This window comes from Thunnus thynnus, chromosome 20 (assembly GCF_963924715.1).
Source record: "Thunnus thynnus chromosome 20, fThuThy2.1, whole genome shotgun sequence".
NCBI classification, from domain to species: Eukaryota; Metazoa; Chordata; class Actinopteri; order Scombriformes; family Scombridae; genus Thunnus; species Thunnus thynnus.
In genome coordinates this window covers 13227767-13245302 of record NC_089536.1, presented here as the reverse complement: position 1 = coordinate 13245302, position 17536 = coordinate 13227767, and the positions used below count along the sequence as shown (strand labels likewise).

Sequence of the window (17536 nt, the reverse complement as noted above, 5' to 3'; positions counted from 1 at the left end):
CTCAGGTTGTCCAGCTCCCCTCCTCGTCCTTCCTCAACGTTTCATTTAGCTGCATCTCTTCTCCTCCTCTCCTCTTTGTCCCTGACACTCATCTGTATTTGTCTCCCCTCTCCTTCCTGTTACCCTACCCATGCCTTTCCTCCCTCCTTGCCTGCTCACCCCTCTCTCTCACCTCCTCTGGCTGTGTGATATTGATTTCTCCCCACAGATCAGTGGACTAAAATACATGGTTACATCCACCCCTGGACTGATGACTAGCCACTTTTTTCTCTCTCACGTACTCTGTCTTTGTCTCTACCATCTGTATGTGTGTGTCCCAGGATGCTCTGTGAACAGCACAGAGCCTGAGGGGCAGACAGATGGCCACGGTGAAGAAGACGGTGAGCTGGAGGAGGACATGGAGGCTCAGGCTGGAGACGACTGGTCTGAGGAGGAGAAACCCGTCTTCACAGAAGGCCTGAGACGCTCAAAAAGACAAGTCAGTGTTCATACAACTCTTTCTCCCCACACACACACACACCTCCATGTATGCACACAAATGGCCTGCGAGGAACATGTGCTGCAGCAGATCTCACCATGAAGAAGACATCAGAGTAGAGATATTTAAACACAATTTATATTTCACAGAAATGCCTGTCAGATGATTCCAAATTTCCACATACAATCTCAGTGAGATAAGTACAAAGAGAGATAAGTGTGGTACGTGTTTAGCCAAATCTGGGAAAAAGTCAGTTCAGACAAAAAAACACGAGCTGTGGTTGTGGTCATGGATGAGACAAGTTGTAAACAAGCTAACAGTTTAGATAGATTATCTAAACCACTTAAAGTTAAAACAGAAAAGTAAAAAACCCCAAAATGTCAGTAATTATCCCTCTTTGCTAAATATGATCGGTCAAATCGAACCAGGAAGTCGGTCTGTAAAAAGTGACAGACGTTTCCTACCATTCACTTTTTTAATGATGTTTCCATGTTCCCAGATCTCAGCAGTTAACTGGGTAAGTTCAATGTTATCACAACCAAAAGGCATGGTGGCCAAAACTACAAAAAGTTGTAACAAATTGGAATTCGCCTTTTTAAAATCCCTGAAAACATATTTTCTTAATCAGCTTCTTATTCTGAGCAGTGAGGTCCTGCGTGAACACAAACATTTCTACCAAAGTAGCGTTATCGAGAAACATATGTTTATAGGGGCTTTAAAAGTAATTTCCTTGTCCTTCATCGGGATGAACCTGATGAAGGTCACAAGCCAAAACGCGTTGGTCAAACAATAAAGTTGTTCTATGTACTACAAGTGTCGCTGGAGTTTTGATCACTTTAGACTTCTTTCCCTTCTCCGTGCACCTTAAAACTAGGTGAAGTTGTGCCAGAAACCCATATTCTGCATCTACAGCTTTCTTGTCAGACTCACAGGAGCTGCAATATATCAGCAGAGCAATAATCTTCTAAATGAATGACTGATTACTTCGCCCCAAGTTGTGTTTCCCTCTCAAGGACAAAGACTAGAGTTTCACCGGCATCAGTGCGCGTGTGTGCGCGCGCGCGGTGTGAGTAATAGTTTTACGTCCTGGGTTTGTGTGTGCGTTGTGTTTATGTGTGTGTCCTGTGTGAAGGTTATTATGACAGTCGATTCAAAGGTCTGGCTGTGTGGATTTCTTTTGCCTCCTCCAGGTGCGGCGAGGCCAGCGCACTGTGCAGACTGAGACCAAGTACATCGAGCTGATGGTGGTAAATGACCATGAACTGGTAGGTGTGAGGCTGACAGCTCCAAGGTGTTCTTCTTATCTGTGTAACTGAAGCATGAAGGAGGCAACAATATGAAATGTGACTGTACTTAAAATAAGAATTAAATCAGCCAGGTGCTTTGTTGATAAGACTTTGTGATCAGCACAGAAAAATTCTGAAAGGCAGTAACCGAAAAGGCAGTTTCTCTTCTTCTTCTTCTCTTAGTTTGTCCAGCTCCGTCGCTCAACCACTGTGACAAAGAACTTTGCCAAAGCTGTGGTGAACATGGCCGATGCGGTGAGAACACATTGCAATCCTGTGGAAAAGTTATATTTCACTGTGCTTCCTTGTCCTTTCATCTATCTTTTTTAACATCAGCATCCTTCATACTGAATATCTGTTACTAGGTGTCTCTTAGGCTTAGCTCTGGGCAGTTGCCACCCCTTATTCACAAAATGCCACAAGTCATTTGATGTTATGTCAGGTTTGGCCATCCAAAACAGAGTCAGGTATGAGAAAGCATCCCAAAAACATTCTTAATTAAAGCTGCAAGCAGCGTTGGTCGGGTGTGTAGAGACAATAAGTAACTGCAGCTGGACACAGAAAAATACTCATATATTTGAATGGAGAGTGTGAGCGAACCGCTAGGTGCTTGGGCCCTAACAAAGGAAAAACTGCAGTACAGAGCTACAAATTTTAGTTTTGATTTTATTTTTCTGCAGCACTTTATCACTAAACTGTCACTCTCACTCAATGAGCTCCATTCGTCCATGAGACGAATAATTGAGTTTTGGTTCGATCTCTTTACAACATTCCTACGGGCCGTGGCAGCAATATTAGATACATAGGTGGTGCTATAGAGCACATTTTGGCACTTTGGGGAATAATTTTTACATTTTATCAAATTTTTGACCAGACTTGATGTGCGTGCCAAATTTGGTGAGTTTTTGAGCATGTTTAGGGGGTCAAATTTAGAGTTGAAGTGGCGGATTAATAAAGAAAGAATAATAAGAAAGAAACAAACACATGAAATACAATAGGGTCTTCGCCCTTTTGCGGCTCAGGCCCTAATTATGTGCAGTAACACACACAAAGGTAGGAGAACCATTTACTCTGGCTAGCTTTATAAATAAACAAATACCAATGTCTCACCCTATGCAAAGATGGACAGCTGGTCCTGGAATACAGTGGACAATGATGATGATTTGAGGCTTTACAGTCATGACAAATCTTGCTGCGTGCATGTGTAATACGCATGAGGATTACTTTTCAAAAGAGCTGAATGAAGTGAAGAAAATTTGCTCTGTGTTCCTCTGTCTGTCCTCTTCTGTAGCATCAGCATGGGAAACCCTTCACTGATAAACACAATGGTGTTGGTTTCCATAGCAACCAACTGCTGTTTGCCTTCTCCTACCTGTGCTAGACTGTAGACAGATATGACTGTTTCTATTAGATAGATGCTGATTCATTAGATTCATGCTCCTTTAAAGCTCCCTCAGCTGTTAAGGTCTGCTAACAGAATGCAGTTTTTCTTGTCATAAGTTCACAAATTCAAAATTTAAACATCTCCAATAGTGCCCCCTTCCTCTAGAACAAGCCTGTTGCAACCACATCACTTAACCCTTTTATATCTGATTTTTTTTTTCCACTCACAGGACACAATTTTTGCAGTTTATTAGGGCCTGAGCCCCAAAGGGGCGAAGACCTTCTTGTATTTGTTCTGTTTCTTTCTTTCTTTCTTTAGGCCCTATTGTATTTTGTGTGTTTGTTTCTTTCTTATTATTCTTTCTTTATTAATCCACCACTTCAACTCTAAATTTGACCCCCTAAACATGCTCAAAAACTCACCAATTTGGCACACACATCAAGTCTGGTCAAAAATTTGATAAAATGTAAAAATGATCCCCCAAAGTGCCAAAATGTGCTCTATAGCGCCACCTATGTATCTAATATGGCGGCCACGGCCCGTAGGAATGTCATAGAGAGATCGAACCAAAACTCTTTAATTCTTACCTGTTTCCCATGTAGAAATGGGGCTAAATCAAAAATGTTATGTCAACTTGAGACTTTATTGTATTTCTTATCATTTATTTATTATATATGAGATGTTGCAGTGGATTTCTGTTGGTGCTTTTCTCAAATTTCATCTTTATAAAAAACAAAACTAGAAATCTTCTTTACAAATAGGTTCCAATGTTTGCATTTCATTTTACAGCTAATTTAAGGCGAAAAAAGCATGTTGACATCTTCAAACAGACTTTCAGACTTCTCTGATTTAAATAACTCTGATGTATGAGATGACTATAACGTCTATTACACATGAATGTTTGCATGTTCAAGCCCTCATAAAACCATGCACATCAGCTGTAGTCCTGAATCTTGCTGTTTTTTGTCCCCCCCCCCTTCTGAATGTCTCTTGGTTGCACCTCCTCACCTGGTACATAATTCTTGCTCATAATTCTTTCCTTCTGATGTGTCCAGATCTACAAGGAGCAGCTCAACACGCGCATCGTCCTGGTGGCCATGGAAACCTGGTCATCTGAAAACAGGGTCTCCGTGGGCGATGATGCCTTGCTCACCCTGCGCGACTTCATGAAGTACAGGAAGGAGAGCATCAAGGAACGCTGCGACACCGTGCACCTCTTCTCGTGCGTTCAGTCCTCGTCTCATTCTAGTTTTGTTGTTATCATTCTTCTTCTGTTATTATAGCAGTCTTGTGTTTCCCGCAGTGGGAGGACGTTCATGAGCAGCCGCAGTGAGGCAGCGTATGTCGGGGGCATCTGTTCTCTTACCAGAGGTGGTGGCATCAATGAGGTAAAACTGATTTCCTTTCAAATCAAGGCGTATGTCCAGTAAAGTTATGGAATCTGTGTATTTCTTAAAGATGTTAATGTTTCTCATGAATCTAGTATCAAAGACAGTTTATTCTCTTTTCCCTCTAGATGTTGTTAACTTGTTTTATATGTGTGTGTCTTCAGTATGGTAGTGTGGGCCCCATGGCCATCACATTGTGTCAGAGCCTTGGCCAGAACATCGGCATGCTGAGGAACAAGGAGCGACCAGCTGCAGGTAAAAATAAAGTAAATTGCAGGTGTTGATTCCAGCTTTGCACAAACATTCATGTGAGATTGGCAGGCAAAGACAGTCTCAAAGTTCATGATTCAAAAACACAAAGGGGATGCCAAGTTGTTATGCAAGCTTCTATCTTTAAATACATGCATACTCAAGTTTTTTCCTTTTGTAAATTTCTAGCGTCCTCTTGTATTATGTGATTATTTCAGTTATTATTTAAGTGTCTTCAAGCTGTGTCAGATAATATTTTAATTTGTATTGTGCTGTTATATTAAAGTGTGAGTCTATTTCCCACTGATAAGTTGTGGATATTACTAAATCTATTTATCTAAATCTATCCCTAAGAAAACACATCATTTCATTTTTAATTGTACTTATAACTCCCTCAAGTGGTGTGAACTCATAATTGTAGAGCAGAATTGAAAAAGAGAGCTTAAAATGTTTTGCTGTATGCAGTTTCATCATGATTTTGTCATGACCCCACAAATGTTCTTTGTTTATGTTTTTGTGTGTGTGTGTGTGTGTGTGTGTGTGTGTGTGTGTGTGTGTGTGTGTGTGTGTGTGTGTGTGCGTGTGCGTGCGTGTGCGTGTGCGTGTGTGTGTGTTCATCCAGGAGACTGCAGGTGTCCAGACCCCTGGTTGGGCTGCATCATGGAGGATACAGGGTGCGTAATCAATTTACTATAAATTAGTCAGACACCTGTAGCACATTTTTCCTGCTTGTCTCTCCTCTTTGCAACATGATCTACAAAGTGATGAGAAAATGAAGGTGTATCAAATGTACCTTTTATTTGAGCTAAATATCTACAAGATTTAGCTTGACAGGTCATATTTTATTCAGACTTTTGAAGGAATACTTTTTAAGAATACTGCAAATTCTGACAAACAAATGTATCAGTGTGTGATTACTGTGTTGTGTCTGTATTTATCAGCTACTACCTGCCCAGGAAGTTCTCTCGCTGCAGTATAGACGAGTACCTTCGTTTCCTACAACAGGGAGGAGGCAGCTGCCTCTTTAACAAGCCCAGCAAGGTGAGAGACGCTCTGTTATCATCAGAGAGGAATGTCTGGGGGGTTTAATCACTTAGATAGAAATCTAAGAAAAACTTTGAAGCATGAATGGATTCACACCGTGGCCTCTATGAATTTCTTTAATTTGTTCTTTTGGCAGTTCAAATCAAAGTAAATCTACCTCAAAGACCTATTTCACATTAGCATTTTTAGTTATGGGCAAATACCAACAAGTGTTGTAAAATTAAGAATAGAAGGCACCGCTGTGTACATGCATAGATTATCCAGTTTTGTGGTTGAACATGCATCAACTCATATTGTACTCAAGTGGTCATGTGTGTGACCTAAAATTGACATTCTACAAAAGTGAAGTTTAGGTTTATTGACAACACTCCAAGATATTTTAAAACACAGTACACCAGACTTTGCCAGGGATAGATTCATTAAGTCTTAGACTTATTTCCATTGTTGTCCCCGGTGTTTTCACAGACCATCTATCATCAAGCTCATTGTCTGACATGAAGAAATATCACAACACAAGCACCAAATGTAGACAATTGAATCCCAAGAACAAACAATCAGTAAAACGTTTTTAGGATGAACTCAAGACAAAAGGCAACATAGACTCACATAACATCATGTCACAAGAGACAACAGTTGTGTGACACTAGTTCAAAATGCAGTGATAAAAAAGTGGATCAGAGGTTAAACATGTTAGTCGGTATAACTGTATTTTAATCGACAGTCCTATTGAAACACATTGTTTGACTCGATAGCCCCCTTACATAATATTTTTCTCCTGTAGCTGCTAGACCCGCCAGAATGCGGCAATGGATATGTGGAGCTGGGAGAGGAATGTGACTGTGGCTCTCTAGTGGTGAGTACAGCTGAATTAACCAATTTCTTGTTGGTGGTCTTATATACGATGAATTTGGACTGTTTTCTAACAAACAGATATTAGTCAATCAGAGTAGTATTCACACACCACATGATTTTGTCTTTCAGAACCCTTTTCTCATCTGTCAGTTTAAACTAAACTGCAGATCGGATCTCTGTCATTCCCTGTATCATGGCAGAGATGCTGCAGTTAATATATAATTAATATATTTTGCATTAAACCATGTAGGAAAAGCTTTTTGCTTAATAAGCGACCAAACTGGCAACTCTACTGTGGACTGTATGTAGCCCAGAATCCCTCTCTGACAGTTCTCTGTGTGCTGTGTCGGATTGTAGATGGATTATAAGTCAGTTATGTGTCTACAGGTGTACTTTAAACCCCTTCTTGACTTGTAGGAGTGTGCGCGGAGTGGAGCCAACTGCTGTAAGAAGTGCACTCTTACCCATAATGCCATGTGCAGCAACGGGCTCTGCTGCAGGGACTGCAAGGTGAGCTGCTTCTATGCGTCACGCCACTTCAACTGTGTAGTTTGTCGCCATTCATCAAGTCTCTGACTGACTCTTTCACTCTCACATCTTTGTGTTTTCTGCTCTATTTCCTCTGTGATTCTTTGCAACAGTACGAGCTGAGAGGGGTGACGTGCCGCGATGCTGTGAATGACTGCGACATTGCTGAAACCTGCATGGGAGACTCAAGCCAGGTGGGAAAAAGCACTGACACATCTGTGCATTAATCAAGATGCTTTAAAACACAGATAATGTTCTTCTCTCTTGCAGTGTCCTCATAATGTCCACAAACTGGATGGCTACATGTGCGATGCTGGCCAGGTAAAAATCATGCTACCTGTTGAATCTTTTAGTGCTTGTCTTGTTTGATTCAGTAAAACATATGAGTTTTTCTCTTTCCTCTCTTCATCATCAACATCATGACTACCCTCTTCGTCCTCAGGGTCGTTGTTACGGAGGTCGCTGTAAGACCAGAGATGGCCAGTGCAGGACTCTGTGGGGCTACAGTAGGTTTGGATTCGATGTTGAGCTTTATTTCTTGATGTTGCATGACCCCCTGGTGGTTACAGCAGGAGTTGTATGGTAGTCGGAAGTGATAGTGATTTTGTAGTAGGTCTTTTTGCTTTGTAACAAGGGTTGTCATGCACGGTGTTAAAGACTCTGTACTCTCTTCTCAGACTCAGCGGACAGATTCTGCTACGAAAAGCTCAACTCTGAGGGCACAGACAAAGGAAACTGTGGTCCGGACTCCAGTGGACAGGGATGGATCCAGTGCAACAAACAGTGAGTGAACAGCATGTAAAATAAATTCTGAAACCACGTATACACATAAAACTTTAATCCAAAGACAACTTGGACTCATGGAAGATGCCATTTTATACATACCTTTTTTCTATATGAACTGTAACTAATAAGGTTTTTTGGTCACTATTTTTTTTTTGTCCACCTTTCTCCGTCACCTTCATCAGAGACGTTCTGTGTGGTTTACTGCTGTGCACCAACCTGACAGCCAAGCCGAGGTTTGGCGAACTGCAGGGAAAAGTCACCAGTTTGACCATCTACCATCAGAACAGATACCTGGACTGCAGGTACAGAGAGGGCTGTTTAACCACATTCAGATTCCTGACATGAGGGGAAGTTGTCAGAACCTGTATTTTCGTTTCAGTAATCACAGAGTGATGAGTGAAAGAGAGAAGACAACTAGGAGTAAAAGGAATAGTCGGAGGGAAAGGTGAATGGGAGAAAAAGGAGAAAGTGAGATGAGTGGCCAAACAGTCTGATGTAAGAGAGATAATCAATCCTTTAACTGAACCTGACACCTTTGACTTTGATCAAACTCTACTATCAGCCTGTTAGGAGTCTGTGAGGGAAACAGATTCAGAAGATGGATGTTCTTTACTCTCCCAGGAGGGAAATTTGTTTTTGTGTGTTCATATCTCACAAGAAATAAATGGTAAACCATTGTGGTCTTACAGTATATACGCATACACATCCGTGCAATTTCCTCTCATATACTGTACTTTCATATACATGTACACTCGTTCCTGTATATATATACACACATCAATACGTAGTATTCAGTGAGGTATTTTATTTAGGGCTGCTATGGTGGCTGTGGTGAATGAATGAAACTGTGTTTTGTAGGAATAACAGCTGTTGAGGTAAAACTAAGATAGATAAACTAACCATGATTTTATGTCACCATATGACAAAAGAGGTGGTCATGCAGTGCTGGATGATGGCTTGGACCTCGGCTATGTGGAGGACGGGACGCCATGTGGACCAAACATGATGTGTCTGGAGCACCGCTGCCTCCCCATCACCACCTTCAACCTCAGCATCTGCCCGGGCTCCTCGCCCTCACGCATCTGCTCCCATCACGGGGTGAGTCTGTCTCCGCTGTTTTCAAGATTTTGTTATGTTTGTTTTGTGGAGCTTTATGGTTTATTACATCTTTGGGGTTTCATATATGGAAATAAAGGTTTGGAGGTTGTAAGGAGATCAAATGTTGAATACACCCACCTCATTTTTCTCCTTCGTGTCCCACAGACTTGCAGTAACGAGGTGAAATGTATCTGTGATCCAGACTACACTGGGAAGGACTGTAGTGTGTTTGACCCCATCCCCATCCCTACTCCACCAGAGGGACCAGAGAAATACAGAGGTAACCACACCGTTGTTTCTTTTATCAGCCAGTCAGTTCGGTCACAGTGTTTCCTCTGCTGTGAAACAACTAATTTGACAAAAAAGAATGTGAACAAAACAAAAGTTGTTGTGCAAAATAGACACAAATAAATAAACAAAAAGAAAATAAGTTATATTTGTTACATCTCATTAGCTGTAAGAACAATTAAAACTCTAAATAGAGGTATGTGAATGAAAATGTCTGAAATATACACATATATGAATTACAGTTTGTATAAAGGATATGCAAGGTAACAGCAGCGGATTAAAGTGAGACACAGAATGAATAAACATACAGAAAAATATTAAATGCATTGTAAAAAACAAACAAAAAAGCAACAAAGGACAAATTGAAACTATGACAACATTAAAAAAAGCTTTATTTATTCACACAGATTGTAACATGTGCATCATATTTGGCTATTTAGAGGTTGTGTTTTCATGCACTGTCAATTGTTCTTTTACATCTCCTAGAGGGTATTTCACTCTATCTTTTCCTTTGATGATGCTGTAAAAACAAAAACACTTAACATAAGAAAACATATATGCACACAAATATAGGGGTTCCTTTTTAAACGCATTAAAAGCATGAGCCCCAATTTATTAATTGATACAAATGATATGAATGAAATGTTATTTTGCTCCCTCTCAGGCTATGGGCCACTTCAGTCATCACCATCTTTCTTCCAACTAAGGACAAAACAATATAAGCTATAAGAAATTGTTGTACCCTGTTATTTAGCATCACACTGTGATTCAAACCTGATAGCAAATATAATAACTTGTTCTTATACCTTTAGAGAGAAGAAGCGGATTTACTCCCAGTTGATTTCCACTCTGGAATTTTACAGCTTGACTCATTTTTCATGCTTTACATCCAAAACAGACACAAAATATAAAAACGATAACCGCAAGTATCGTTAATTATTGGTACTCAGCTCTCTCACATGTAGTTTTTTTTAAAAAATTTATTTCCCCACTCCCTCACTGGCTGACTCCTTCACTCCCACAGGTCCCAGTGGTACCAATATCATAATAGGTTCGGTTGCTGGTGCAATTCTGGTGGCAGCGATAGTCCTGGGGGGAACTGGCTGGGGATTTAAGTAAGAGCTCTGGCATGCCTCCATCTGTGTGTGCCTGCTGTGTTCCTCTGTCAGCTAACACACATGCCTGCGGCTCGCTGCTGAATGCTCCTGTGCTTGCTGTCTGATCCATAATCACAACCAGACATTGTGTGCGGTTTGTGGTTAATGCTGCCAGACTTATACTTTATTTACTGTCTGCAGGGAGCATGAACAATAGTACTTACAAGAATGATAGTACTTCAAGCCTTCATTAACACTTTTGGCTATTAAAATCTTAAATGAAATTTCCATCATTGCGTGAGACTTAAACACTTTCTTTAGTGGATTGTAAAGCTAAATATATATTATCTGTAATAAGGTAAATACTAAGCTGATAGTCAATCAACAAAATTAAGTGGCAATAATTTTCTGGTTTCATAATCTTCTGTAATATTAAACTTTTTTGGTTTTGGACTGTCAGTCGGACAAAAACAAAACATCTGAAGACGTCACCGTGGGGTCTGGAAACTTGTATGATGGACATTTTTCACAGTTTGCTGACATTTTATAAACCAAATGATTGAGAAATAAGAAAACAATCAGTAGATTTTTTTCATCTACTATTCTATTCTCTGGTTCCAGCTCCTCAAATGGGATGATTTGCTGGTTTTCTCTCTTTTTATATTATTGTAAATTCAGTATCTTGAGGTTTTGTGATTGTGTTTTGAACGTACGTCGCTTTAGTCTCTGGGAAATTGTGATAGACATTTAATGAAGTAAATGTCAAGTAAACACATAAATAATCAACACATTAATTGTTAAGATAAATAAGCATTACTTTCCGGCTATAACCAACACTGAAGTGAAACTCTCACACCACACAGAACTAAATAGATCAAAGAGTTTTTAGACAGTATATCTTGTAACCCTTACATACTGTTCATATTCTGACCCTATTAGTCTCTCTTCATCGATAAATACTTTATCAGTCATTTATAAATCCTTAATGAATCATGAAAGAGTGTATTCTTTAGGTTTTACACAATTTGTTTTTGGAGAAAAAACATTCACAATCACACTATATTATGCTCCCGTGTTACCGAAAACATAGCAACATAACAACCATAATGATTTCAATGAATGTGGAAATTGTCATAATATTTTTGAATGGTGATTTTTTTGAAATTATAAAATAAATATGTACAATTATGTGTATCAGCTGCACATAAATAAAAAAAACCTGAAATATCGAATTGTTTTGATATTTTGGGTCACTTTTAAAAGTCATCAAATTTCAGGCTTAAAAAGCTTTGTTGAGGCTGTTTTACTTCTCTCAAATGTAAAAATGGGTCAAACAGTATGTAAGGGTTAAGTTTGACGTAGTGATGGAGCTTTTCCACAGAAAGAGGACAAAACCACATGAATTGTTGACACTTTAACAAGTGTTGTTTGAATCCGCTGTGCTCTCACTGTCATGTTCTTCTCTGCACGGCTGGATTTGACGCCAGGTCGCCTTTCTGCAGCTTCCTTTATTCACACACAACAATGCTGTTTTGCTTCATCTGGCTTTGCTGTGGCATGCCTGCAGCATGCAAAGACATTTTTTTTTTTTTAAAAAAAAGCTTGTCTCTGACTGTAAAGGTTTGTCTTGATGGTATGAGTACAGTTTGTATGATAGCATCAAATTTACCTGGTATAGATAATGCAGGTTCCTTGGCAGTAGTTTCTAGATAACAAAATATAAACACGGGGGATGTTTCCAGCAGCTGTTAAATGCTTGGCTTAAGGCTTTAGTTTCATTGCATGTATTTTGATGCTGCTTCTTGCCCTCATCTGACAAAAGTTAATAGTCTTTCTACTTCACTTGTTCTCTGTCTTTCGTCTGCTCCCCTCCATCTTGTTCCCGCCTCCCTTCCTGCGGCTCCAGAAACATCCGAAGAGGAAGGTACGATCCCACCTTTCAGTGATGATGAGCTCACACTAAAACATTTATCTGTGGTCATTGTTCATTATGTCAACATAATGCCATCTGTTTTATAAGAATTATCTGCTTCTTGATGACCTACAGCTTCGAGTACTTTCAGATATTTTGGAGCACCCCCCCCCCCCCCACACACACACACACACGGATGTGTCACCTGCTTCTTCTGCCTTATTTTTAATCTTCCACACATTATAGATTCTTTCATACAGGTGCAACAGCTCACAAACAGCGAAAGGAGACATTTCATTATATCCCAGTTTGCTTCATTATTGTTTTTACTGCATGTTTTCTCAGTGACTTGGCTGCCATTTCTAGAGTATAGATGCAGTGTTGACTTTGTAATGTTCATTTCATAAGACTTGCAATAATAAAAGGTGAACAGCTCTTTTAAGTTTATGTTTCGGGTTATGACATTTTATGAGTTACAGTATCTGCATCCATCTCTTCGTTTTTTTCTCCTCCCCTCACCTCTTTATCTCTCCGTCTTCTCTCTCCATTCCTCTTCTTCTTTTTCCAGATCTTCGGGAGTTTGAGCCGTATCTCCCTGCTGTCCTGTCTTCCTTACACTGTGTCCCGTCAGCTCTGAGGAGACAAAACAAAAGATGTCTTCCAGTTGCTCTGCAAATGGTTACGAGCCCTCAGACTTTTCCTGTTTTCCTTTTCTGACTTTATTTATGCTGCCTCAGTACATCAGTACATCTCCTTCAGAAAGGTTTCTTTTTTTTTTTCGGTCTACCCTGAAGACACATCGAGATCTGATCAGTCGTCAAAGATCGTGTAGTTACAGATGTTCAAGTCGATACAGATGTAGGCGATACAGACCTGTTTTGTGATCATTCCAGTTTTTATTCAATACATATGTTTGTTGCTCGAGTTAATGTTTTTGGTTTTCTTTTCTCTTCCACTGGTTACAGCTGGTCTTCTGCCATTTCGACTGTTATTATGCTTTACCTCTTTAAGTGATTTCATGGAAGGAGGCAACGTAACGCCTTCTGTTAATACACAGTTAACTTATTTAACCTCATGGAGAACACAACCAGTAAGGTTGTACTGGTGTGCCACCTCCTTTTAAGTAGTGCAATTTTAACTGCAATAGAAATCTATAAATATCACCAAATAGTGAATGTCCGTCTAGTAGAGGGTTATTTTTGTGTGATAGGCCTTTACATTCCACAGTAGTAGCCTTATTTTCTCCTCTTATGCTGCTTTTCATGATCAAACAGTAGTCCATCTTAAATCAATGCTTCTACATAATATGCATTAATGTATGAACGTATAGTTCAAGCCTGCAAAAGGAAGCAATCGCTTGTTGTGTCTGTGTGCCGACATCCGAGTACTTTGTTCTTTACCGCCGCCAAGCTGGATAGACGTTGTTGCACATGTAAACACCACATGTTTTATCCCGCTGTATTATACGTAATCCATATACAAACAATATGCATACGAGTATGCTGAACATGGGTGCTGTTGTACATAGTGTATCATAAGGTTGACTCATTTAGACAGCAGTGACTCACTGCCGCTCTGAGTGGAAGCACAAGTCTGGCGAGGAAGACTCTTCCTGCCTCTCAGCCCGCAAGCTTTAAACTGCTCGTCTTGTGAGATTTAATTAGGTAAGGGAGTTTAAATCTGTCTGATTTGTAAGTTTTAGGGAACTTTGAGCTCCTTTGGATTTCCAACATTGCTGTCGGATATATGCTTGATCATCTGGGCTGTAGAGAAGATGTGAGACTGTATATTTCGTACATGCCTCTGAGAGGTTTTCAAGTTTCAAGCTGCAAAATTAGGACTTAGACCTAAGATTTTCTCAGTTTTACAAATTATAATTTGGCTTTGATGCCCTAAATTTAGTTGAGATAGTAGTACTGTAGAAATTGAAATGAAAATTTAAGCAGATTTTAAATATGCTTTATCTCTGATTTGCTCCAGACAATTAAATTCTGACTGAACAGATCCGTGTAATAAGCAATAAATATGTATATTTAAAAAAATAACATTAGAAGGTTTATTTCTAGAGTGTATTCAGGGTGAAATAACTAAAATCAATCTCAAATTTTCTCCCTTTAAAAAAAAAAGAAAAAGAAAACAGTCTTGAGCTTTTGTGTGCTTCACTCTTCATTTATCCTCTCGTGACTTCAGAGTCATATATCAGGTTCAGAGGATTATACTCCTGTGGTTATATACAAACTTTATTTCACCAGTGACAATAAGGAACTGCACAATAACACAGGTGCCAGAAGAGATGATCCAAGTTACACTGCCACTCAACCTACAGTAGCATTAAAGGAATATGTTGGCATTTTGAATTGTTACTTTCAGGTACACAAACCTGTCTTTTGAAGGTTAATAAATTAACTTGACATTCCTGATTTTAAAAAAAGTTAAATGCATTTAGAGATTGTTTTTTGGAGGAAATATGTCTGACTTTACACAACAGGTGATTTTATCAACTTGTCAATGTATCTCTTTAATCATACTTGAACTCTTTACTCCGTATACACTGTATAAAAACAAATACTCAAGGACAGACTTGGCTGAAAGCTCAGGTCACTCTGTGTTTACCGCCACTGTTTGTGATCAAACATCGTTGTTAGACCCATCGAAGGATTTTGGCACCGTTTCACATAAGCAGGTCGACGTTGTTTAGACTTACAGGAAAGTAACCAGTATTAGCTGTCAATGTAAATACTCATATTACTGTATATTAAAATACATATTAAAACATATCTGAATACCAGAGGTTGACTTCCATCCATGTGTCTGTTTTTTTTTTTTGCTGTTAAAATAATTTCCAATTAACCCCACTGCAATTTACTGTCAGAAATCCTGATACTTTTTCCAATAATCCAATAGTTACATTAACAGTTTTCCTGAACTGCAAACAGTCACTGTAACTTTTGCAGGTTTTATTGCAAAACTGAAAGTTGTCATTTTCATTTAAAATATGTAAATGTAACTGATCGGAAGTTATATTGGTCAAACTAAAGTGTATTCACAAACTTTAATCTGGATAAATGAAAAATGTTCAGTATATATATGTACGGAGGAAGTCTTTATTTATGAAAATTCAAACTTTAAAACCCTAAACTGTACTTAGAATCTGTAAAAATGTTTATTATATATGTATGAAACATTTTTTACATTGTTGAAATTGTATCACATCATTAGCTGATTCTTCTTCTTTTTTTTTTAAATTATGCTTTTTTAAAATGATTATTTTTAAAGATGAAACAGCTCTCCTTTTAAAGCAATTAATAAGTGTTATTGAATTACTAAATATCAACATATGATTATACTTATACAATATAATAATAGATACAGTATGTAGCACTATTATCAACCGTGCTAGACCTGCGACAGTGAAGGGTTAACTGCTTGTAGTTCATCCTACTTAGTAATCAGGAAGATTTGTAAACATTTCTAAATATTTACTCAGAATCACAGGAACGGAACCAGGTCTGTGTCTTGTGTATCTCACATACAGGAAATATTTCTCTGTCAATACAAGTCAACATTTGAAAAGGTGGAAAACAGATATTTTGTGTATGTAGTAAGCAAGTAGAAACTTAGGTTTACTTAATTTTTAATGTGTACAGCTCCAATGATTTAATAATATAACCGACCTCATGTAGTCGTCCTCTAGGAAAGTTTAATACAAATGTCAGAAACACATCTCTTCCTAATCAGTGACATCATCAAGTTACAAGGGTACATCTGAGTTCATCACAACCACTGAACGCTAGGAAAGTTAAGAGAACACATCAACATTTCATTATATTTACACTTTTTGACACAGTAAACCTCTAAAATGTCCAGATGTCTCAATAACAGTTTGAAGAGGACAATCAAAAAGTAAAGGCGACATAGAAATGGACTCATGGTCCTGTATTTATTTAGCCACTGCAATAAATGTAGTGTTAGGAGCCCAAGCTATATAACTGAATAATATGGAGACACAAGATGTAATAAAAACATTAAAAGAACATTTAAAGACTTTCTATATACTCATATTACGAAACTCTTAAGTAGGCCTTTCTAAGTACATATCAGATGTTAACTCATAATATAGTGAGAGCATTGCTGTGAAGATCAGTCCAAAAGATCAACATAATACAGACATGTATTAATCAGAATATATATTTAATTAAAAAGAAGCTTTTGAGATCAAATTTATTGTTGAGCCCATAAGGTGTGGATGTTTTTAACCGGTGGATCCGGTATGACTCCTGTCTAAATGACAGATTATCTAAATAGAGAAATATATGCTTTGAGATCATCTGTTAGAGGCTTTATCAGTCCTACAGCTGTCACGAGCCGCTGCTGGCACAGTTTGGCGTAATAATAGTCGTGCGTAAAAGCGACTGCTCGTGCGCATCGTGTTCCTATTTCCTCCAACATGGCTCACTCAGGCACGGGTCGTGGTTCTGGCACCACCTGGAGGTCCCAGCTAGGTTTATTTTCACTACTTTACATAATTATTAGTTTGTGGTGTAAAATCAGGCTGTATGGAAGAGGTTTGGTTTGGATGCTTTTTCAGAAGCTGCGTTTATGTGGGCATTATTTGGACAAAATGATGTCCACTTAGTTAAAATTCAATGTCATCTCTAGTTTGCCGTGATGTTGGGTGCTTTATTTTTTAAATAAATCTCACAGGATCAAGTATTGTTACAAGTAAAAGTGAAGTCATCGCCTTTCTTATGTAATTTGAGATTTATTGATGACGAAGAGGAAGCGATGGAAGATAAAACTCGAGTTATCCTTTTCAATGTATCTGCACGAAGACTTCACGGCATTAATGAAAAAACTGACACTTTCGGGGTTCTCAGGACACTTTACGGCTTTGGGAAGCTGATCCAGATCCAGGGAGGCGGGTCTCCTGAAGCTGTGCGCAGCGGTGCTAAAGAGTCAAGTCAGCTGAACTAGAGGCGGGTCAGCCTTCAAAATAAAAACAGAAAATTAAGATTATTTTTCAAAAGGGGAAACAAATCAGGTATCCGGAAATATGAACCAAACTTAGACTAGACCTCAAAATAGACCTCACACTAGACCTAAACTGAAAATTACACCGCTCATCAGAAGATATTTCGTAAACTAT

The 17536-nt window shown here is 38.8% G+C and overlaps 1 protein-coding gene across 4 annotated transcripts in view; it reads left to right on the top strand.

Annotated features, from left to right (window-relative positions):
• The window catches only part of adam11 (ADAM metallopeptidase domain 11), a 29247-nt gene extending 15933 nt beyond the window's left edge, over positions 1-13314 (top strand). For 2 of the 4 annotated variants that reach the window (XM_067576068.1, XM_067576069.1), the window contains 19 exons: positions 321-478; positions 1669-1743; positions 1948-2019; positions 4204-4370; positions 4452-4536; positions 4701-4791; positions 5408-5459; positions 5727-5826; positions 6611-6682; positions 7099-7191; positions 7323-7403; positions 7480-7530; positions 7652-7715; positions 7887-7992; positions 8178-8297; positions 8925-9093; positions 9259-9373; positions 12385-12402; positions 12959-13314. In XM_067576068.1, the coding sequence (XP_067432169.1) occupies positions 321-478; positions 1669-1743; positions 1948-2019; positions 4204-4370; positions 4452-4536; positions 4701-4791; positions 5408-5459; positions 5727-5826; positions 6611-6682; positions 7099-7191; positions 7323-7403; positions 7480-7530; positions 7652-7715; positions 7887-7992; positions 8178-8297; positions 8925-9093; positions 9259-9373; positions 12385-12402; positions 12959-13107 (1838 nt within the window). In that variant the 3' untranslated portion in view covers positions 13108-13314. Of the gene's footprint in view, positions 1-320; positions 479-1668; positions 1744-1947; positions 2020-4203; positions 4371-4451; positions 4537-4700; positions 4792-5407; positions 5460-5726; positions 5827-6610; positions 6683-7098; positions 7192-7322; positions 7404-7479; positions 7531-7651; positions 7716-7886; positions 7993-8177; positions 8298-8924; positions 9094-9258; positions 9374-10405; positions 10497-12384; positions 12833-12958 lie in introns of those variants that run through there. The other 2 variants (XM_067576071.1, XM_067576070.1) reach the window with 2 other exon arrangements.
• Positions 13315-17536: the final 4222 nt, after the last annotated feature.